At 51.2% G+C, this 20,402-nt stretch overlaps 10 protein-coding genes across 10 annotated transcripts; 7 read left to right on the forward strand and 3 right to left on the reverse strand.

Annotated features, from left to right (window-relative positions):
- Window positions 1-1,505: 1,505 nt before the first annotated feature.
- On the forward strand, window positions 1,506-1,883 carry PHYSODRAFT_488602 (hypothetical protein; the record flags this gene model as incomplete). Its single annotated transcript, XM_009523571.1, has 1 exon — window positions 1,506-1,883. A coding segment is annotated over one exon (378 nt), but the record flags the coding sequence as incomplete, so codon positions are not given.
- Window positions 1,884-4,572: 2,689 nt separating this feature from the next.
- Window positions 4,573-4,878, forward strand: PHYSODRAFT_414551 (hypothetical protein; the record flags this gene model as incomplete). The annotated part of the gene is made up of 1 exon (XM_009523572.1): window positions 4,573-4,878. A coding segment is annotated over one exon (306 nt), but the record flags the coding sequence as incomplete, so codon positions are not given.
- Window positions 4,879-5,843: 965 nt separating this feature from the next.
- PHYSODRAFT_285241 (hypothetical protein) lies at window positions 5,844-6,492 on the forward strand. The gene has a single exon (XM_009523573.1). The coding sequence runs from the start codon at window positions 5,923-5,925 to the stop codon at window positions 6,409-6,411; it is 489 nt and encodes a 162-aa protein (XP_009521868.1). The 5' UTR covers window positions 5,844-5,922; the 3' UTR covers window positions 6,412-6,492.
- A 553-nt stretch (window positions 6,493-7,045) lies between these two features.
- PHYSODRAFT_297806 (hypothetical protein) lies at window positions 7,046-7,645 on the reverse strand (the record flags this gene model as incomplete). Its single annotated transcript, XM_009523574.1, has 1 exon — window positions 7,046-7,645. The coding sequence occupies one exon, from the start codon at window positions 7,643-7,645 to the stop codon at window positions 7,046-7,048; it is 600 nt and encodes a 199-aa protein (XP_009521869.1).
- A 3,531-nt stretch (window positions 7,646-11,176) lies between these two features.
- PHYSODRAFT_285242 (hypothetical protein) lies at window positions 11,177-11,755 on the reverse strand. The gene is made up of 2 exons (XM_009523575.1): window positions 11,571-11,755; window positions 11,177-11,491 (listed from the first exon to the last, which is right to left on the reverse strand). The coding sequence occupies exons 1-2, from the start codon at window positions 11,736-11,738 to the stop codon at window positions 11,309-11,311; spliced, it is 351 nt and encodes a 116-aa protein (XP_009521870.1). The 5' UTR covers window positions 11,739-11,755; the 3' UTR covers window positions 11,177-11,308.
- A 689-nt stretch (window positions 11,756-12,444) lies between these two features.
- On the forward strand, window positions 12,445-13,119 carry PHYSODRAFT_285243 (hypothetical protein). The gene is made up of 3 exons (XM_009523576.1): window positions 12,445-12,635; window positions 12,735-12,794; window positions 12,884-13,119. The coding sequence occupies exons 1-3, from the start codon at window positions 12,468-12,470 to the stop codon at window positions 13,016-13,018; spliced, it is 363 nt and encodes a 120-aa protein (XP_009521871.1). The 5' UTR covers window positions 12,445-12,467; the 3' UTR covers window positions 13,019-13,119.
- Window positions 13,120-13,281: 162 nt separating this feature from the next.
- Window positions 13,282-14,486, reverse strand: PHYSODRAFT_250283 (hypothetical protein; the record flags this gene model as incomplete). The annotated part of the gene is made up of 2 exons (XM_009523577.1): window positions 13,282-14,184; window positions 14,274-14,486. 2 exons carry the CDS (start codon window positions 14,484-14,486, stop codon window positions 13,282-13,284), a joined length of 1,116 nt encoding a protein of 371 aa, XP_009521872.1.
- Window positions 14,487-15,212: 726 nt separating this feature from the next.
- Window positions 15,213-15,422, forward strand: PHYSODRAFT_446796 (hypothetical protein; the record flags this gene model as incomplete). The annotated part of the gene is made up of 1 exon (XM_009523578.1): window positions 15,213-15,422. A coding segment is annotated over one exon (210 nt), but the record flags the coding sequence as incomplete, so codon positions are not given.
- A 294-nt stretch (window positions 15,423-15,716) lies between these two features.
- On the forward strand, window positions 15,717-16,937 carry PHYSODRAFT_497315 (hypothetical protein; the record flags this gene model as incomplete). The annotated part of the gene is made up of 1 exon (XM_009523579.1): window positions 15,717-16,937. The coding sequence occupies one exon, from the start codon at window positions 15,717-15,719 to the stop codon at window positions 16,935-16,937; it is 1,221 nt and encodes a 406-aa protein (XP_009521874.1).
- A 3,179-nt stretch (window positions 16,938-20,116) lies between these two features.
- On the forward strand, window positions 20,117-20,362 carry PHYSODRAFT_370609 (hypothetical protein; the record flags this gene model as incomplete). The annotated part of the gene is made up of 1 exon (XM_009523580.1): window positions 20,117-20,362. A coding segment is annotated over one exon (246 nt), but the record flags the coding sequence as incomplete, so codon positions are not given.
- Between the last annotated feature and the right edge of the window lie 40 nt (window positions 20,363-20,402).

A 20,402-nucleotide genomic window follows, 5' to 3' on the forward strand; every position in this document is an offset into this window, starting at 1 on the left:
CTCTCCAGTATCCCGATATTGCGCCCACCGTCACTCTATGGAACCAGATCGTTCGAGACGGCGTGAAGCCCCAATGGCTGTCAGCCAAGCCGCGCCGTCAAGTAAATCGGCCTATCAACCATCGCAGCATCAATGGGGATGACGCTCACATCTGCCGTCACCTCCAAAAAGGTCAACTCGAAGGCCGGTATTTGATTGTGGATGCACAACTCCTCGATCAATGGCCCGAACTAGTTATCAGCCTGCTTGCCGTTGTAGACAAGCCAGGCGTCGTTGCGGGAGACATTCGTCTCATCAACGACTACTCTTATCCGCCCGATGCATCGGTGAACGATTACACAGATCGAAGTGAACATCCTTCGATTTCGTACAATCCACCGAGAGGCATCGCACGGCGAATCCATCGACTGAAAAAGTCAAATCCCACTGCTATCGTCCTTCTCGTGCTAGGAGATGTGGCCGGTGCATTCCGCCACATTCCAATTCACGCAGACGCGGTGACATGTTCTGCTTCCGCTACGAGAACTTCCTCGTCATCGACCTATCCTGTGGTTTCGGCTGGTGCGGATCTCCAGCTTTCTATGCGGTCGCCGGCAAACTGATCAACCACATCTACGAGTTCGGCAACCATCTCACGCGTCAATTCAGAGGCAACGTTTGGTTTGATGACCACACGTGCGTCGAAGTCGACGCGGGTACACGCTGCTTCGATGCTAATCTGTCACTTCGACGTGCTATGGCTACGGTGTTGGGTTCCTCCGCGATAAACGAGCAAACGTTCACAGCATGGTCCACCAAGAACAAAGCACTCGGTTTGCTGTGGGATACAGAAGCCGGATGCGTCTCAATCCCGGCTGATAAGATAAGCAAGGCACTTGGCCGAGCCAGTCGATTGATTTCAGCAACCTCTGCAACAAAGTCTGAACTGCTTAAAGTCATCGGAAGCCTGCGGCACGTTGCTTCCTGTTCGCGTCCGGCACGTGCATTTTTCCAGCGTCTAGAAACAACTGCACATTCAAGTCGTCAATTCGGGCCCCAACCAATACCGCCCGACGCCCTCGAGGATCTACGTTGGTTTAGCTCGGTGCTCAACAGCCCGACTGCTTCAATTCGATCCCTGTGACTCAATTTGCTGATCTCGCGAAATCCGACATTGACTTGTGTCCAGATCCCGTAACCGGGTCGTGACACGCATAACGAACGTCGCCGGATTGGCTAATATTCTCATCACTACAGAGCAGTACTCACTCTGCGGGGGTATCCGGCAGCAGGGTGGCTAAGCCACCAAATACGCCACACACTTAGCGCATCTAGCTGTGGAAAAGCAAAATCCTGCGGCATCCGATGAAAGCGCCCATCTGATTGCCAGTGATAAGCGATGCTGGTTGAACTTGATTGGGCTGCCTCTTGCTGAATGCGCTGCTGCGCCTGCCGCCGAAGAATTCTTCTGCGAGGACGGCAGTCTTAACCTCGGCGTGTTCCTACCTACGCACTTCGAAGCGTTCCAGCTGTGCCTTGCTTCCCTGGTGACGCACGCCGATTTTCTTCGCCAAGGTCTGCTACCGAAGCATGCTTTGCTTTCTTCCTACATCTTTCGCGATTCCAATGTCATGGCACGACTCTCCAGCATGCTGATCACCGGTTGCAGTACGTGGATGCGCCCTACTGGTATACCCCCACACGTCGAGCTTTTTGAGCAGCACATGAAGACGCGACAGGCGCTGAACCATCTACCGGATCTACTGCTGGACGGATTTGCTAAGCTACTGGACGAGAAATGCGTGAGTCAGCAAAGTGTAACGCGAGAAAACCTCAGCTCGACGATCCGTGTACTGCTAGAGGAGGCTGGACTATGTCCTGGCGAGTGGCGCGAACCCAGGTAGATATGCCCTTTAAATAGCTTCGGTACGTCTTTTTCGTGTTGACGGCAGTGCAGGCACTTCGAACTTGGTCTCCATCGAGGCGACCACGGGACGGAGTCTGTAATACAGGTCCAGCAGTAGCAGGGAGGCACAGGTTGCTTGTCATCGTCAGCTGCTTGTTGTGGGTTGAGGGAGTCAAATTGTGAGGGCCAGTGAAGGAGGAGGCCAACGACAGACGCATTTTAAACCAATCAGAGTGGGTAAATAGGTGTAACGAGCACGCGATACGCATTCGTGTTCAAATCTCTTGACGGAGGCTACAGCCATTGCTGGCTGGACATTGGAGAGATCAAAATTTGTTGATTGAAAACGTAAGATGTCCAGGTTACGGGGGCTTTAATTTGTCTATACTGGCGATACTATAATTGGAGATTGGATATTGATTGTCGGCGGGGCAGTCATCACAATCAATATTGCACCAATATCAATATTTGCCCCAATATATTGCCATACTTGCCTTTAGTATGGCGATATATTGTACTGTACTAGAGTATATGAGTACATGCTAACATCATGAATCGTCATGGCAGGGTTTCCTAAAAATATATGGCAATATCAATAATTGCCATAATTTACCTTACAATAATGTATTTTATGGACTCGTGTCACTCCATGCCATTATTTATTTCAGGGCTTTCACAGAATAATGGTTCTATTTATCCAATGTCGTGTATTTTGGCTAATCGGATGGTGCGTAGTTACCATTATTTAATTTTGACTTGTCTTTTAAAGGACCATAATTTATTTCGCTCATTGGCTTCCATATTATGGCAATAGTATTTTAGGAAACCCTACTTATCCCCAATGGTTAGCGAGTCTTTACCCCTAACTGTACGTGTCCGAACATGATTGACCGTCTTCCTAGTGTCTAAAGCGAAAGTGACCAGACAGAAGCATCGACGAGCAATGTTGGAGACTCGGTTGGGGTACCTCTCCCTCTTTCATGACGTCTGTTGCCAAGGACACAAGCCAAGGTATTATCACCGACGTGGGTACCGCAGTAACGCTGCAGCTCTGAGGTCTAAGTGTCTCCCCTTACGCATACGAAGTCTTTTCGCACGTAGTCGCAGTATCTGCTCAAATTTATTACGTATACACGTTGGTGCCATTACGTGGCTGTAAAGAAAACAGAAGTGCAGCCCTGCGGACCTCAAGGCTACTCTCATGGAGAAAACCATAGCTCGATAAGAGAGCAAGTCTACGTATACTTAATTCGGTTGTTCAGCGCCATCGACCCCTCGACGCGAAACGTGAAAAAAACTGGGACTCGATTAAGAATTGACGATGGATTGGGGTCTTATGACCAGCGAAGTGCTATTAAGGCTGTCAGAAGTATTCAATAGGCAACAGCCACGGAAAAAGGAGAGGAAAACTAGCTTATGGTGCTCTTTAATTCGTAAGAGAAGGTAGGGGTAGTTTTTCTTCCTAAACAATATTGACAATAAATAGTGGATATTGATGACATCGCTACAATACAATATTGATGCCCAACAATATTACAATTTTACAATATCAATAATTTTCCGATCCCTGGGTCCCATCTGCGTTGCGCTGTAGCTCCACCCTGAAGTGACTCCCCTCCCCGACCACCACGCACGCAAGATTTACCTTTCGGTTCCTCCTTCCCCGAGTCATGCTCTTTTGAGCCACGAGTCGTGCGCCCTAAGCAGTCGATTGCGGAATGAGCAGAAGGAAAAAAAAAGAATTGAAGTACCCGCGATAATGCGTCATTACCTTGGTAGTTGTTGAAACAGTGGATTTGATGACACAAAAAGATGGTACGGCTAAGTAAACCAAGGAGCTTACCCAGCGATGGTCCCTTGTGTCTATGCTTCTAGCTAGGTAACTAGCTGAAGAAATAGTTTCGCAACACTTTCGACGCAAACACTTTAGCAGACAAGGATTGTATTTTTACTCGCAGCTCGAAGAACTATCGTTTGAGGGGGATACCACCGGGCGGCATTCACAGCTACTCCGCCAGCGGATGACATTGAATGGCATTCACACTACATCACTGCGTTGGGGGATTCACAGATTCTCAACGCTAGGGTGGAGACGTGGATAATGCATCGAAGCAACACACCTATCAAATTCCAACAAAACATACTACAGCAAACAGCAGTTGAGCTTACAGTTGGGCTGATTCTGTAGACAGTTTGTGTCATGGGTAATTCGTGTTGATGGATAGAAAAGGAAAGCATTATGCTAGTTGTATTTTTCATTCAGGTGTGGTATGTTTTATTGATGCAGTTCGCACGCTGCGGGCTGTTATCCCACTCGTCACATGAGCAAACCCCTGGCGTTTGCGTGTATGTGTGCGTATGTGTATGTACGGCTACATCCTAGCAGTCAATTGTAAATTGAACTACGCCCTGATCCCTGAACACAGCCCCCTCTGGAGAAGGAGTGCTGGTGCTGTCGTACTCATTAAGTATGAGACCAAGTTGCTAACCAGCATGCACAAGGCTGCTCATACGAATAAAAGGCTAGCTGACAATCAAAACGTAGTTGTGAGGTTTATGATTTTGAATTTGTTGCGGTTTAGACGTCTAACTACACCCGACACTTCGCTGGATTTTGGTACATATACATACTATTTAGACGACTCGGCGGTGGCGCTGCGTTTCCAGTCATCGAGTGGATGGCAAGCGTATCGTATGCTTCTGCATCCACCACGAACAATGCTGCGGAATACCGAGGGCTATTGAATGGGCTTCGCCAGGCTGCACGTTACCGGCACCGTGGCCTGCACGTCGTCGGCGACAGCAAGCTGATCATCACGCACCTCTCAAGAAGACGACCGCCGAAGGCCCCGCACCTCCGCGACATCTACGAGCAATGTCGTGCTCTTGCTGACCAACTCCAGATCACGTCATGGACACATCATCTGCGCCAGTTCAATAAGATGGCTGATGCACTGGCTAATATCGCCATGGACACCAGAACCAGTACGCAGATTCTCGAGGCAGACCTTGGGGTACTGCCTTCTCTCTGGTTACCCATTGTGGAGTTGCTTCCAGGGGACATCGATCAATGGTTAACCACACACCCGGCCCCAAGCGACGACGCAGACGCCACGGACCGATCAAACTTGCAGGCGCGCATGATAAGCGCGCCTGTGCTAGCACCCACAAGTAGTTAGCAAGCTGGCAGAAGATGTGTAGGCTTCTGCTGGACGGACATTGGCTGAGTTGTTAGCAAGACTAAACGACTGTAATGTACCTCACCAAAAAAACTAAAAAACATACTAACGTTATTTACGTACTTTACTGTTAGCTACTTAGCACGAATCTCTGCTGGAGCAACATTAGCAATGTTATCCGAATGGTGACTCAGGGGCTTTCCTCCATCATTCTGCTCTGCACTGCAATCTTCTCACCCCAACAGAGAAGGCGAAATGCCCGCGCTCGTTTGCCACCTGGTCGGTGTAGAGGGAGCACCTCTCCAAGTGACGGTGTCGCTCAAGCGGTGGGGAGCTGACGTGCTCAAGGCGCTGAGGAAGGCTAACCCAGACATCAACTGCCCGGTGCGGCTAATGCAGCTCTTCCCCGCCATCAACGACGGACGCTGGCTGCCAGACGACGACGACATCGCGCTGCAACTGAGATGCGGAGAGTGCACTGACGAAGTCAACGAGCTGTTGAGTCGCGAGGATCGGGAACTGGATTCGACGCAGACCATCAAGAAGTGGCTTGGGTCATTGGGGATGACCGGGGAGCGGGCCCCGGCGGAGAAAGCCCAAATCCACTTGTTGGTCACGATGCCGCGCTATCAGATTTTCGACCGGCAAGTAGTTGCAGTTGACTATGGCGCTCGTTGGCGCGAGGGCTCGTCGATGGCTCCCAGCAGTGAATTCAAGGCCAGTCTCACGAGGACGTACAGCTGCGATGTGGGGGGCGGGAAGCTGCGTTGCATGCTGCTCAACGGCGCGTTCCCGTCGGAGTTGGTTGTCGCCTTCCACTTGTTCCACCGAAGCAAGCCGGACGTTCTCCACAAGTTCATGGGTTTCGACGACGTTGACGACGTGGGGAACGGTCTTTTGTTGTTCAGGCCGCTGATGTACGTGTTCGATGAGAACAGAGTCAGCTTCATCTACGACGAGGACAGCGACCAGTTCCGGCTGAAAGTCTTTGACAAGTCGTTGCTGGGAGAACGATTGTTTGACAAGCTGAGCTCCAAGCAGAGGGAGGCTCTGCTGGGTGGCAACAAGTTGCCGCAGAACTGGGAGGATGGGGATGATTGGATGGTGCCGGGAACGGGGTTCAATATTCAGACAACGTTTAAAGATGTGGACGGTCGAGCACTTTCCTTCGGAGCCACTTTACAGCGTCCGTACAAGCGCTGCTTGTGCTTGCAAGCCGCTGTAGCGCGAAAGATCGCCGTGAAAATGGAGTGGATCCAGCCCGAGGAGGGCACATTTGAGGACTTCCGACAGGAGGGAATGTCCTTGACTGAAAAGATGCGTGTCTTTCATGCAAGTCAACGCTAAAGCACACCCCAGGCCTGGTGGGAGGGAATGCGCAGAGCTACAGCCGACGTAACTATTTTTTATTCAATGCATTTATTCTTTATCACTTGAGTGCGCATCTGTATGTACTGTATGTTCATTGAGTCGTAGTCAAGTCTGGATTGCGTGTTTTGGTGAAAACACCGGGTGGAATATTGAATCATCTCGCCTAAAAGCAGAGGGGCTGGCTGCGGTTTCCGCCACCTTCTTGAAACTGCCTCAAGATGGATGCTAGCATGGCTGCTAGCATTTCACCTGTACATTTCCCGACAGTTGTAGCGGAAGTATACTTTTTTAGTTAATTGTTTTGTTTTATCACCGGTTGCACTCAGGGACCAACCCCGCTAACCACCTGTGTACGTTGACTCACTCACCTGCAACCACTTTTTTTCTCATGCAGTTCAGGTCACGAATTGGCTTTCTCGATATGGTTGGATCTGTGTCGATCAGATGCACTCGAACCACGGTTGGCTCCAGCGCACCCGGGTAGCTGTCGGCACTGCAGAAGTTTGCCGGGCCGGACCCACTGCATGAGTCCCATACGTCGTTGTAGTACACCAGATAGGTGTTTATTGCGTTCATTGCGCCCGGCGAGACAACCACGCTTCAGCTGCCGTCACGGGACCCTCCGACCAGAAGTCTTCAAAGTCAACCCCCCCCCGAAGTCCCATCCCTCCCGAATCGCCTTCTTTCGTGCCAAGCGCGCTTGCAGGTTCAAACAGCGCTTAAACGGGCGCTTATCGGTCCCGAAGTGAAGCTTTCGGCCGTCGATGGCGCGAAAAGTTGTCTCGATGTCATATCCCTGAGCGCCGTCGACCAGAACCCACTGCTGGCTCTCGGTTAGATGATCAAACAGTCGCTGTTGCAGCAAGTGGTGGTCAAACAACTTGAGATGGAACTCCTTGCTGTTCCTGTCGTAGATGATGCTGACTTGGCGTTTATCGAGCGCCTTCTCCAGCGGCCCAAACAGCAGCAGCCCGTTCTTCAAGTTGTCGATGCCTTCAAAGCCCAGCGCTTGCTGGACGTGCGCCTCATTCTTACGAGGGAACAAGTGAGCAGCGATCACTAACTCTGACGGAAGCATCATGTTCAGCAGCATGCAGCGCGACTGCCCTTCCTCTCCAGCACAGCCGTGCATCCTTTTCAGGCCCTTCTTGAAGGCTGAGCTTCGTTTCGTTTGCGTCGACGACGGCTGCTCGGCGAACCATTCCTCCATTAGCGTATCCTGCAGCCGGTACAACTTCTCTGCTCCAAGATCGAGGTCTACCTCGCGTGATAGCACCACCAGCAAGTGTAGCTGGTTAGCCGCCGGGGCGCTCGTTCCCAGCGAGGTAAGCCACGACCCGAGCTGTTGTGACCTTTCAGCTCCAAATGCTCGGCTTTCATCTCGTCCACTCCATCAGGCAGCCGCCCGTGCCTCAGTTGCACCGCCATGTCGCTGTCCATAGCCAACCAGCGCCCGTCCTTTATAGCGGGGAAGAACCGCACACGTCTGTCCGCGAAGTTGACGTCGGGGTTCTCGTCCTTTACTGCCATCTCCACACCAGTCCCATCTGCGTTGCGCTGTAGCTCCACCCTGAAGTGACTCCCCTCCCCGACCACCACGCACGCAAGATTTACCTTTCGGTTCCTCCTTCCCCGAGTCATGCTCTTTTGAGCCACGAGTCGTGCGCCCTAAGCAGTCGATTGCGGAATGAGCAGAAGGAAAAAAAAAGAATTGAAGTACCCGCGATAATGCGTCATTACCTTGGTAGTTGTTGAAACAGTGGATTTGATGACACAAAAAGATGGTACGGCTAAGTAAACCAAGGAGCTTACCCAGCGATGGTCCCTTGTGTCTATGCTTCTAGCTAGGTAACTAGCTGAAGAAATAGTTTCGCAACACTTTCGACGCAAACACTTTAGCAGACAAGGATTGTATTTTTACTCGCAGCTCGAAGAACTATCGTTTGAGGGGGATACCACCGGGCGGCATTCACAGCTACTCCGCCAGCGGATGACATTGAATGGCATTCACACTACATCACTGCGTTGGGGGATTCACAGATTCTCAACGCTAGGGTGGAGACGTGGATAATGCATCGAAGCAACACACCTATCAAATTCCAACAAAACATACTACAGCAAACAGCAGTTGAGCTTACAGTTGGGCTGATTCTGTAGACAGTTTGTGTCATGGGTAATTCGTGTTGATGGATAGAAAAGGAAAGCATTATGCTAGTTGTATTTTTCATTCAGGTGTGGTATGTTTTATTGATGCAGTTCGCACGCTGCGGGCTGTTATCCCACTCGTCACATGAGCAAACCCCTGGCGTTTGCGTGTATGTGTGCGTATGTGTATGTACGGCTACATCCTAGCAGCAATTGTAAACCCCCTATAATATCCTCTGCCCCACACGTGGCATTCACCCCTCATTAGGCTCCCGTCCTCCTATCCGGACGTATGTACTGTACAGAGTTGTAATCTCTTTTACACTAGCTGCAACTCTAATATTTTCTCCTTGCACTGCAAGTCTTGCACCATCGACGATTTGACTGCAGATACCGTTTATTTATCCCATCAGCGCCCTACTTTGTGAGCTACAGGTGCGTTCGTAGCGTTCATTCTTCAATTCTCCACATCAAGTCGACAACCTCTGCCAAGGAGTCAAGCATACAGTTCGTCAAGATTCTGGTCGTCGCCCTCGTCGTCGTGCTGGGTGTGACCCAAGTCCGTGCCACACCCACGCCTGAAAATCACGGCCTCTACAACCACGTGAGCCCGAGCGGATAAGGCAGATAAAGCGTACGTCGATATCTTCGGGTGTAGGAGCGCCATTCCGGACCAAGAATCTGCTCAAAGATGCCGCTAGTACGGACGCAAATCGGCTTGTAGTGACGGCGGCGCAAGCACTAGATGCCGCTACGGCGCAATAACTCCATTTTCTTAAAGTAAAAGATTTTCGCTCCCAAACTATTACTCGCTGCAGTTGGCTTCACTGCTTTGCTTCTCTTTTAAGAATATTAAAATATTCACGCTAGAGCGTATGCTCGACCACCCACCGAGACGACTTTGCGTTTGTCCTGGAAAAGCAGTTGCGCTGCGTGCAAATTAGTCTCTTTTTATGGTTATTTTACAATGATCATCACCCGAAGGTAAGGCAAATTGGTAGTGAAGTACTGCATCATTCACTGGATACAGATCCCGTCCTGAGCCACGAAAACGATAAAAAATGAATTATTTTATAACTGTAAACTTTAAAGAGGTTTACCAACATATCAACGTTGTTTCTTTTGAACGAATATTTCCACGTGCAATCGCTGCGGTAGATTAATGATTCGTTAGCTTCTTTTCACAAACTACATGTAGTACGCACCAATTTAATTGGATTGTCGACGTCATAGTCATTGCGACTGCCACCATGCCTGCAAACAATCAAATTGTCGCCGCATCAATCACGCCGGCATTTGGTAGACTACCCGTTTTGCCGTTAATTTAATCACGATTGTTCATGTAGCAGCAGTTTGGGCATTCTATCCCCTTCAAGCTTGGCGTTTCTGTCGAGGCTGTCGACACTGTACCTGATGAAGAGCAACTTAATGCACCTATCCAGTTTGGTGTGGACGTGAAACTTGGAGACGATTGCGCTTGTTGTAATTTTGGTTTTGCTACATGTACTTGTGTGAGCCGTCGAATTTTCTTTTATCGGTTGTTGTGTGATAAATGGATAGGTGTTAGAAGGGGACGATCAAAAACGTTAACGTTAAGTACCAACGATTTACACCAAGTAAATGCGGAGTAGACAAGCTGAGAATCCATCTAGTCAACACAGCTTTTCGTGAATGGCTGGCGCCATGAAAGATGAAAATTGGTTGTCGTTTGCATCTTCAGCTCAGACTTAGACGTAGAATGAAAATGAGTGCGGCTGAATCACGAGGGACTACGAGTTTACTTAAGCGTTAGCGTTGCCGTCACCTAAGTTGACTTTCGCGATCGTTTTAGAGCAGATTCTCGACTGGGGGGGGGGCTTTCTTACCCCCCAGAAGATGCCGACGCGCTCTTTATCTGCCCGGGTTCACGCGGCTGTACTGGCCCCGGTTTTCACGCCTGAGGATCTTGGAGAACGGCATGGCTGACTTCTTCGTGCGTGTTGTGGCTCAGGCTGTCGACTTGATGTGGAAAATTGAAGAATGAAAACTGTGAATGCACCTGTAGCTGGCAAAGGGGAGCCCACACGGAATAGATGAACGTCAAATCGTCGATGGCGTAAGGACTTAAGAGTTAGGAACTACATATATGTACACGCACGGCTACGTATAAGACAAATTGCATAGCTTCTGCGCACGATACTGATACTCATTTCAGCACATCGACGAAGTTTTTCGAAATTCGAATCCAGTGCAACACGCACTGTACTGCATTCGCCAACGATACATTGTATGATAGACCCTCCGCTGCGATGCGGAAACTCAAACGGAGCGCGTTGCTCTAAGTCATCATGTCGACAAACAGAATTCTTGCCCGAAACTTTAGCTTCGCAAACTCTGTATTATAGTGCAGTTACCGCCAGTTTTACCCTGCCACATTACGATACATGTATAATAAAGGTGCGTGGTGAGTCTATATATTGAGGCGCAAACCAAACATTTGGGAGGACAACTCTTGAGTATCTCAAGTTGTGATTCACGACCCTCTGGATCATTCAGGACCAGTACTGTAGGACAAAGCATATGAAGCTTGGATAGTCCTAGTCTCATACGATTCGTAGGGTATCGAACGGATCTTGAGCAAATTGCTTCAACAATCCAGTTTAAGTTCAACCAAAATGTTGATTGTCCAAATTCAATACTCCACTTACAGGTAAGCCACGGTTAGCCACCTCCTCAGTCAACGTCCACTTTAGCCGAGGGTGTTGCCGGCCATGGCCCAGTTCCCGCCATCCACGTCGTCCAAGTTGAGGAAGATGCGGTCGGCCGGGAGCTTGAGCGCTTCCGCCGCCGTGGCGGTCAGGGACGCCGCCGTCTTGGTGTTCAGGTCGGGGCCGATGCGGCCGATGCTGCGGATGTGGATGAAGGCGCACGGCTGCAGCAGTGAAACCATTGTTAGGGATTATATCTATCTTAATAGAGTGGGGGGGCTGTTACAGTCAGTAGACACGCACCGCGTCCGAGGCCTGGAAGAGCATGGGCGTGTCCAGGTCCAGCTGCACCATGAGGTAGGCCTCCGGCTTGCCCAGCGCGGCCGACAGCGCCTTGGACAGCACGCGCAGAGCGGCGGGGACGTCCACGCTGGCCTTGGGGACGTTGCTGGTCACGTGCACGAACGGCATCTTGAGCTCGTGAGGCGATTTCCCGAAGTGAGCCAGTGAGCCCTAGGGCTGTTTCGTGCACCAGTTTCGGTAGGGTTATGCCTGTAATTTCAAGAGTTTTAACCCCCCTCAGATCGTTCCTAGGACAAACGAAAGGACCAAAACTTTGGCGCCCTGCTGTCATAAAACGACACATGAATATGAAGTTTTCTTAGCATGGGCAGAAAACCCTTTCCTTAATCTCTGTTGACGCATCAGCTTCACTTAATCGATTGTCCTTGTAGACATAAAGGCAATTTGAAAATTGTCTTTAATAACATATCACTTTGACGAATTTGTCCTAGCTGCTAGGACAAATTTGAAGATTTGACTGGATCTCAGTATGGACACTGCTATTTTTTGCTCCGATACAAATGCGTGATTTGTTAGAAGCGACAGTCTTTATTCTTCATGGGCCATAAGGCGGGCATACAAATGTCAAGTCATTTTTTGTCCTACTGGGCTCGAGGTAGGACAAATCGGCTTATGTACGCCACACCAAAAACCAAATTTGTCTCTATGGGCTATCCCCGTAATAAAGGGCTGATGAATTTGCACGAAAGTACTTTCGTGCACCTTCGAGCACTGCACGAAACAGAGCCCACAAGATCGGAATGGGAATGACAAGCATCCGCCTAAGTACGATGACGTATGCACAGTAAAAGGCTCCAGTCGCAGATTTGACCAGCAAGAGGAGACAGTAAAGAGATCATGCCGAACGTGCAGGTGACGAGCAACGTGCCGTCGAGCGGCGTGGACAAGGCCAAGGCCATGGCCGCCATCTCCAAGGGCGTGGCCACGGCGCTGGGCAAGTCGGAGCAGGTGGTGATGGTGCACCTGAACCTGGACACGCCCATGCTCTTCCAGGCCTCGGACGCCGTAAGTGCTGAACCCCCTACATTCCCCTCCCCCCCTTTATGCTGCCTTCATAATACTCACGGGATTGTCGGTTGGGCGGTTCTTGGTTGGTGTTTGCAGCCGTGCGCCATGATTCAGCTCAAGAGCATCGGCAAGGTGGACGCCCAGCACAACCCGACGGTGCGTGGCCCGAGATGAAGAACTTGGCCTTGTCCCTCGGCTGTACGACATAAATATGAAGCTAATCTAGTGCTGGTGTTATGTTGTAGACGGCGTCGATCCTGACGGAGACCGTGAGCCAGGAGCTGAACGTGCCCAAGGACCGCATCTTCATGAACATCGACGACGTGCAGCGCTCCAACTGGGCCAAGGGCGGCGTGCTCATCCCGGAGCCCAAGCAGTAAAGAGAGAGCACAATATGCTGGCCACTTAAAGTAACACAAGAGGATCGTAGCAGACTTTTTTTCATGACTTGACATTGAAAAAAAAAAAAATGTTTTCACCTATTGCTGTGCTGTTGCTTCCTTGAATATGTGTGCATCGTAGTTAACCCTTGCCAGCGCAGCGAAGATAACGAAAACAATACGGCCGAGCTTCATCACCAAATCCGCCTGAACTCCAGGTCACTCTCCGAGCTCGACTTCTCCACAATCTGCGGTCTCAACGCTCAAAACGTTCTGCGGCAAATCGGGCAGCTTGGAAGCGTGTTGTTGGCCTTGCACTGCTTGGACCACATCTCAGTGCACACGCGGTGGAAAGTGTGGCCGCAGTGCGTCGTAGTAGTCGCGCGGATGGCAGGCCAGCCAAAGGAGGACCAGCAGATAGAGCACGTATCATCTTCGCTGACGCTGCCAGACTCTGTCGCACTCGTCAACCGCGCAGGAGTCGCTTCATCCATCGACTTGACCATGATCACGAGACTCGCCCATTCAATGGAGTTATGGTTTCCGTCAGCATTGAAGCGGTGGTAGACGTAGCCACTGGCCTCCTCCCACACCGAGCTGACAGATACACGCGAGTTCGCCTTCACGCCTTCGTATCGCCAGTAACAGTCGTACAACCCGCAGGTAACAGGCGTCACGTGGACACTGCAAAGTGGGCAGCGGATATCATCATCTCGAATGAGGTTGAACAGCCGAAATCTCTTCCTGTCGATGACCATACAGCGGTAAGCTCGGCACGAGGGATTGCTGCACCGTCCCTCAATGTTCAGTCCTTTGCTGCAGCGGCGCCACTCGGGAGCGTGCGGAGAAAATCCCACTGCCGTGATGATCGAGCCATCCGAGACGTCGGCAAAAGTGTGTGTTGGAGTCGCGCCCTTAAAGCCGCCAAGCAGCCTCGCCGACAGATACACAGTGCTCAAATTCTGGATGTTGTAGGCGGCAAGCGTGAGGTGGTCCTGGAGGCGCTTGCCGGCATGAGTGAGACGTTGGTCTTCAGGCGCGATGCCTTCTTTGTCTTGGATCCTGGCCTTGATGGACGCCACATATCCGTGGGTGTGCATCCAATAGCGTCGATTCTCCCAGAGAGCGTCGTGACAAACACCATCATAGTAGCCCCTTTCGAGCGGCTTGGTCGTGTGTGCATCGTAGCAACGAGCCGAGGACTGCTGCTAATCAGCTCAGGGATGATGTACTCCAAAGGGTAGGTGTTGCCCACCCGCACGCCGTGCAGCAGCATCTGCGCCACCTCGTGGACGACGCTCTCCGTTGGCGCTGCCTTCCGGACCTTCTTGTTGACGAGCTTGATCAAATCTTGCACGGAGGCACCCTCCACTTGGGTCTTGGTGAAATCCGAGGCGCAGATCTCGACTACGCCGTCCAGCCCGTGGTGGTGCGCATCACGCCACGCCACAGGAATCGAAAGGGCCATCGTGGTCGCACTGCCTGTTCAAACTTCTTGAGCTCAGGGTTTCGGAGGACGCAGCAAATTGCACAATGAGGCGAACTCGATCAGGGAGGGAGCGGTCGAAAGCTGCCGTTGGAGTTGTCGACATGGGTTTCGCGGAAAAGCTCGAGTCCGTTAACCCCCCTCAGATCGTACGAAAGGACCAAAACTTTGGCGCCCTGCTGTCATAAAACGACACATGAATATGAAGTTTTCTTAGCATGGGCAGAAAACCCTTTCCTTAATCTCTGTTGACGCATCAGCTTCACTTAATCGATTGTCCTTGTAGACATAAAGGCAATTTGAAAATTGTCTTTAATAACATATCACTTTGACGAATTTGTCCTAGCTGCTAGGACAAATTTGAAGATTTGACTGGATCTCAGTATGGACACTGCTATTTTTTGCTCCGATACAAATGCGTGATTTGTTAGAAGCGACAGTCTTTATTCTTCATGGGCCATAAGGCGGGCATACAAATGTCAAGTCATTTTTTGTCCTACCGGGCTCGAGGTAGGACAAGTCGGCTTATGTACGCCACACCAAAAACCAATTTGGTCCTTTTTCCTAGGACAAATTTGGACTGGGGTTAACTTGTGCGCATTATTCTAAGTGCTCCGACTTGCCTGGGCCGCTCAACATCTGATTGGCTGAAATGCGGAAGGTGGGAACCGCTGACCTACAGTTCGGAAGCCATCAGCAAGAGGCAACATGGTGAAGCTGTTCTGCGCGGTGGTTGGGGGGAAGGGGGGCGCGTTCCCAGTGAAGATCGATGCGAGCGAGACTGTGGGAGACTTGAAGGACGCGATTAGGGAGAACCCCGAGTTCGGCTTTCCCAAGAGCAAGCTGGAGCTCTTCCTCGCTAAGAAGGGCGACGCGTGGTTGAACAAGAACGGCGTGGCAGCTGTGACTCTTGATGAAGAACGACACGCGGTGATCGAGGGCGAGAATGGACACCCGCAACGCCTTGATCACATGGATGAAACATGGGATGTCGCCGACTACTTTGAAGAGAGCTTCAAGCGGAAACGAGGGGAAATCCAAGTGTTGGTGGTGCTTTCGCAGCAAGAACAATTGCGAGATGACAGCGTCCACGATTCATTATCGCTGCTTCACGAATTTCGGCGTGGTATGATGGAACTTAAGGAGCTTACTACCTCTTTACGACACAAACAGCCAAAGTCCTATTCTGATGCGGCATTGGGTCAACTTGAGATGGGAAGATTGAAAAAGGACAACTTGATCATTGATGCCGCCACGATAGGGGATGGAGAAGCATTTTGGTCGAAGGAAGTTCAGATTCAAGCTGATGCCATCACGAATGAGGCTGTTTTCGACGCCTTCATTACTCCTTTCTTCAGCACGATCTTACACAGCTGTGGCCTGGTCTTCGTCAACAGCGAGAGATATCAATGGTTGTCCCAGTCCACGCTTGTGGCCAAGAATACAGATCTCAAACCGGATGGATTTGCGACTCATCGCGGGATGTTTCGTGGCAAGCCAGTACCAAATGATGGAGTGCTACGTCCGAGTGGATTTCGATTTGGAGTAGCTGAGGAAGAATTGTTTGACTGCCTCATTCTATTCGAGAGCAAGCTGACCATAACTGATGCTGCGTTTGGTCAAGTGGCACGATATCTGGAAACTCTTTCCCCTGAGGCGTCAGCAAGCGCAATTCTGTTTGATCGTCGCTCGTTTTGGTTGATCACAAGCCACAAAGCGGTTATTGTCAAAGTCCAAATTGGCATGTGGGCCAACAATGGCTCGAAATCATTGTTTCAGAACTTTATCACTGACAATGTATCTCCATGGGCGGCGCGCTTGACCCTTGCTTGCTCTTGTTTGGGCGTTGATGTGGTGGAAGGCGATGCGTTTCTTGGCCGTGGCGCCCATGGACGCGTGTTCAAGGTCACTCGACAAGATGGGGAGGTTGTGGCGCTAAAGATCGTGGAGAAATGTTCCGTGGGACGTCTTCATCAAGAGGAGAAGGCCTTGACGAGTGCCCAGCACACAGGCTTGACGACTAGACCTGTGGAAAACCTTATCGAAACTCCTGAGAGTGCGGCGTTATTGCTGTCTCCAGTTGGGAAGCCTCTTTCTCGACCAAGTACACGACAGGAAGTACGGAGCCTCTTTGGACTGTTATGGCAGCTCCACGCGAATGGCCTGGTCCACGGAGATCCTCGCGTGCCAAACGTGATCCTTCACGGGGAAAACCTTCTCTGGATTGATCTTGTTGAAGTGATGGAAGCGAGCTCCACTTTGAAGCGATTTGATGCTGAAATTCTCACACGGTCCATCCTCAGCGTTTCTCGAACCGGTGTGCTGGATCAGACGCTGGTGCAGCTGATTGACGAATATAGCGAAAGAGCTACAGGAGAAAATCTTGATCGTGTGGCCGAGGCAGTCTGTCAAAAGCTTGGTGCTTCAACTTAGCTGCAAATTTCTACATTCGTAACCTGAGGCTACTCAAGTGCCTTCGATTCCGCGCGACTACTACGACACACTGCGGCCACACTTTCCACCGCGTGTGCACTGAGATGTGGTCCAAGCAGTGCAAGGCCAACAACACGCTTCCAAGCTGCCCGATTTGCCGCAGAACGTTTTGAGCGTTGAGACCGCAGATTGTGGAGAAGTCGAGCTCGGAGAGTGACCTGGAGTTCAGGCGGATTTGGTGATGAAGCTCGGCCGTATTGTTTTCGTTATCTTCGCTGCGCTGGCAAGGGTTAACTACGATGCACACATATTCAAGGAAGCAACAGCACAGCAATAGGTGTATGCGTAAAACTGATTTTTTTTCTTTTCCTTTCAACGTTTGCCTCAAGTAGACCTGTTTAGTGCAGTGCACGAAAGTCCCCACAAATGCACTAAAGTACTTTAGTGCACGCGCTAATGTCCAGCATCAGTTGTGTGCAGGTGCGCCAAACGTGCACTAATGTACTTTAGTGGGGCTTTCGTGCACTGCACTAGACAGGTCTAGCCTCAAGCCCCACGGTCGAGGTTACTTCCGCAGATTGTTTCTTTTCATTGTTCATTGCACGTCATGAAAAAAGTCTGCGACGATCCTCTTTTGTTACTTGAAGTAGCCAGAAAAATGATCTGTTGCTTGTGAATCACAAGTGCTCAGCATTGAATCGGTCGACTGTCCGTGTCCAAACTGCCGTATCCTCCCAGCGCCTTGTCGCTTTGAATAATGCGCACAAGTTAACGGGCTCGAGCTTTTCCGCGAAACCACCCATGTCGACAACTCCAACGGTAGCTTTCGACCGCTCCCTCCCTGATCAAGTTCACCTCATTGTGCAATTTGCCGCGTCCTCCGAAACCCTGAGCTCAAGAAGTTGGGTGCTAATAAATATCTGTTGCCCAAACACTGACTCACCTGTTGCCGACCTTTTTTGTAGGAATGCCTGTTGCTAGGTCGAGGGGCTGGTAAAAGCTGTTGCTCTCGGTTCCAACAGAAAGTTAGTGCTGAATAGAGGCAACAGCGGGTCAGCGTGTGTTGTATGAATAACTGTTGTGTGGGGAGTGCAGTGGTTGAGTATCATTCAAAGCTTGGTAAAGTTCCCCGACTGTAAAGTGCACTGTCCCGCTGTATTATGCTGGCTAGTACGAAGTATATCAGCCTACTAGTAATTAATAAGCTACTGTAGCGAGCTTTGCTGTGTGTTGATCGGCACATAAATTTTGAGATCGCCATCGTAATGAACAGGGCCTTATCGGGTCTCCCTGGCAGTCTTCACCTACACGACTAAGCCACAGGTAAGCTTTCCAAAGCAACGGTGTGATATCCCTCCTACCATGAAGCATGAAATCCGTCACATGCCACGGACTAATCGACTGCTGCTCAATTATATTTGATTCTCGATGAACCAAGCACGTCGAGCTGCTCACGAAGCTGTAATATCACTGCAAAACTTAAAAAAAATCCACTACATGTATTTATCTCCATAGTGTGCACAGTTGTATGTCAACAGCTTCCTGTCGACTTTAGCAACGGATTACCGTCGACACCGCAAAATGGACTTGCGTATCGCGAATTAAATAAACGCATCAGCCGACAACAACGATGCATTCCGGAGGACTATCACCTCTGTGTCGTGTCGGCTTCGGACACTCGTGCGCTTGAGATGGCCATGTGATCGATGCTGGGCGAGCCCCCTGTGGACGTCTGCTACTGGGCCGTTCGGCAAGCGGTGGTCACGACGGAGCTCCAGATTGACAATGTGCGCGAGTTCGGCGCGCCGTTCGGCCAGATCTCGGACTTCTCGCAGATCAACTGCGACCACGACATGATGTTCACGTGGTAAGGCACCTCCAGCGCGTGCGCGTCCGAACGTCGACTGAATCCCGAACGACCGTAAGGGTCTGGTCTTCGATGAGGCGGCGTCGGCTGCGTTTTCCAAGGAGAAGCCGTGGAACAAGATCAATGTGTGAACGTAGCTGGCAGAAGTGGCTCGGCGGTGAAGGCGCGCACGGTGTCGTCATCCAGAGCCCGCGCAGAGGAGCGCCTGGAGTCGTTCGTGCCGGAGCTCTGCGGCGTGTCGCCTGCAAAATAAACACACCTCAATCCAAACCTCCCGAGGGCAGCACCATCAACACGCTGTCGATGTGCTGTTTGGAGGACTGCCTCGACGGCCTGCGCTGGACCGAGAGCGTGGGCGGCCAGGACGGTCTCATCGCCATCTCGCAGCGCAACCTCAAGGTGGTGGAGGACTTCGCGGCCGCTAGTTCAAGTTCCTCGCGGCCGACGAGGCCATCCGCTCCAACACGTCCGTGTGTCTGCTGAACGACGGCCTGACAAAGGACGAGGTCAAGCAGATGCAGGCGTTGCTCCAGCACGAGCAGGTGGCGTACGACGACGATACGTGCTGGGACGCGGCGCCGGGGTGCGGATCTCGTGCGGCGCCGCGGTGGAGAACAACGACCTGGACGCGCTCCTGCACTGGATCAAGTTGGTGTACCTCGAGGCCATGAGCGCGCGCGACACGTGTTGTTTCGTGTCGATAGCTTCGCTACCCAGGAGTCACGCTGAGCGCCTCTACGATCCCAGTGTTGGTAGGCTCTATTTTATCCTCGTGTGTGTTGCGCTATTTCGGGTTCCCGACAGGACTTCAGCACTGACACTTTGCAACAGGAATTCAGCACTGAGTTTTCTGTTGGTTTCAACAGCAACAGATATGCAGACTCGGCAACAGGTGTTCAGCCTTGGCAACAGATATTCCTACAAAATAAGGGGCAACAGGTGAGTCAGTACCTGAGCAACAGATATTAATATTTTTCCCAAGAAGTTTGAACAGGCAGTACGACCACGATGGCCCTTTCGATTCCTGTGGCGTGGCGTGATGCGCACCACCACGGGCTGGACGGCGTAGTCGAGATCTGCGCCTCGGATTTCACCAAGACCCAAGTGGAGGGTGCCTCCGTGCAAGATTTGATCAAGCTCGTCAACAAGAAGGTCCGGAAGGCAGCGCCAACGGAGAGCGTCGTCCACGAGGTGGCGCAGATGCTGCTGCACGGCGTGCCGGGTGGGCAACACCTACCCTTTGGAGTACATCATCCCTGAGCTGATTAGCAGCAGTCCTCGGCTCGTTGCTACGATGCACACACGACCAAGCCGCTCGAAAGGGGCTACTATGATGGTGTTTGTCACGACGCTCTCTGGGAGAATCGACGCTATTGGATGCACACCCACGGATACGGTGGCGTCCATCAAGGCCAGGATCCAAGACAAAGAAGGCATCGCGCCTGAAGACCAACGTCTCACTCATGCCGGCAAGCGCCTCCAGGACCACCTCACGCTTGCCGCCTACAACATCCAGAATTTGAGCACTGTGTATCTGTCGGCGAGGCTGCTTGGCGGCTTTAAGGGCGCGACTCCAACACACACTTTTGCCGACGTCT

This window comes from Phytophthora sojae (genome assembly GCF_000149755.1).
Source record: "Phytophthora sojae unplaced genomic scaffold PHYSOscaffold_3, whole genome shotgun sequence".
Taxonomy (NCBI): Eukaryota; Oomycota; class Peronosporomycetes; order Peronosporales; family Peronosporaceae; genus Phytophthora; species Phytophthora sojae.

What these genes read in the sequence shown, in the direction of transcription:
- PHYSODRAFT_285243 (XM_009523576.1), top strand. Translation starts at nt 12,468, where the DNA reads ATGCCGAACGTGCAGGTGACGAGCAACGTGCCGTCGAGCGGCGTGGAC. An exon ending in TCTTCCAGGCCTCGGACGCC is followed by an intron (nt 12,636 to 12,734) that starts GTAAGTGCTGAA and finishes TGGTGTTTGCAG; the next exon opens with CCGTGCGCCATGATTCAGCT. An exon ending in ACGCCCAGCACAACCCGACG is followed by an intron (nt 12,795 to 12,883) that starts GTGCGTGGCCCG and finishes GTTATGTTGTAG; the next exon opens with ACGGCGTCGATCCTGACGGA.
- PHYSODRAFT_285242 (XM_009523575.1), bottom strand. Translation starts at nt 11,738, where the DNA reads ATGCCGTTCGTGCACGTGACCAGCAACGTCCCCAAGGCCAGCGTGGAC. An exon ending in TCTTCCAGGCCTCGGACGCG is followed by an intron (nt 11,492 to 11,570) that starts GTGCGTGTCTAC and finishes TCACTGCTGCAG; the next exon opens with CCGTGCGCCTTCATCCACAT.
- PHYSODRAFT_285241 (XM_009523573.1), top strand. Translation starts at nt 5,923, where the DNA reads ATGGGTTTCGACGACGTTGACGACGTGGGGAACGGTCTTTTGTTGTTC.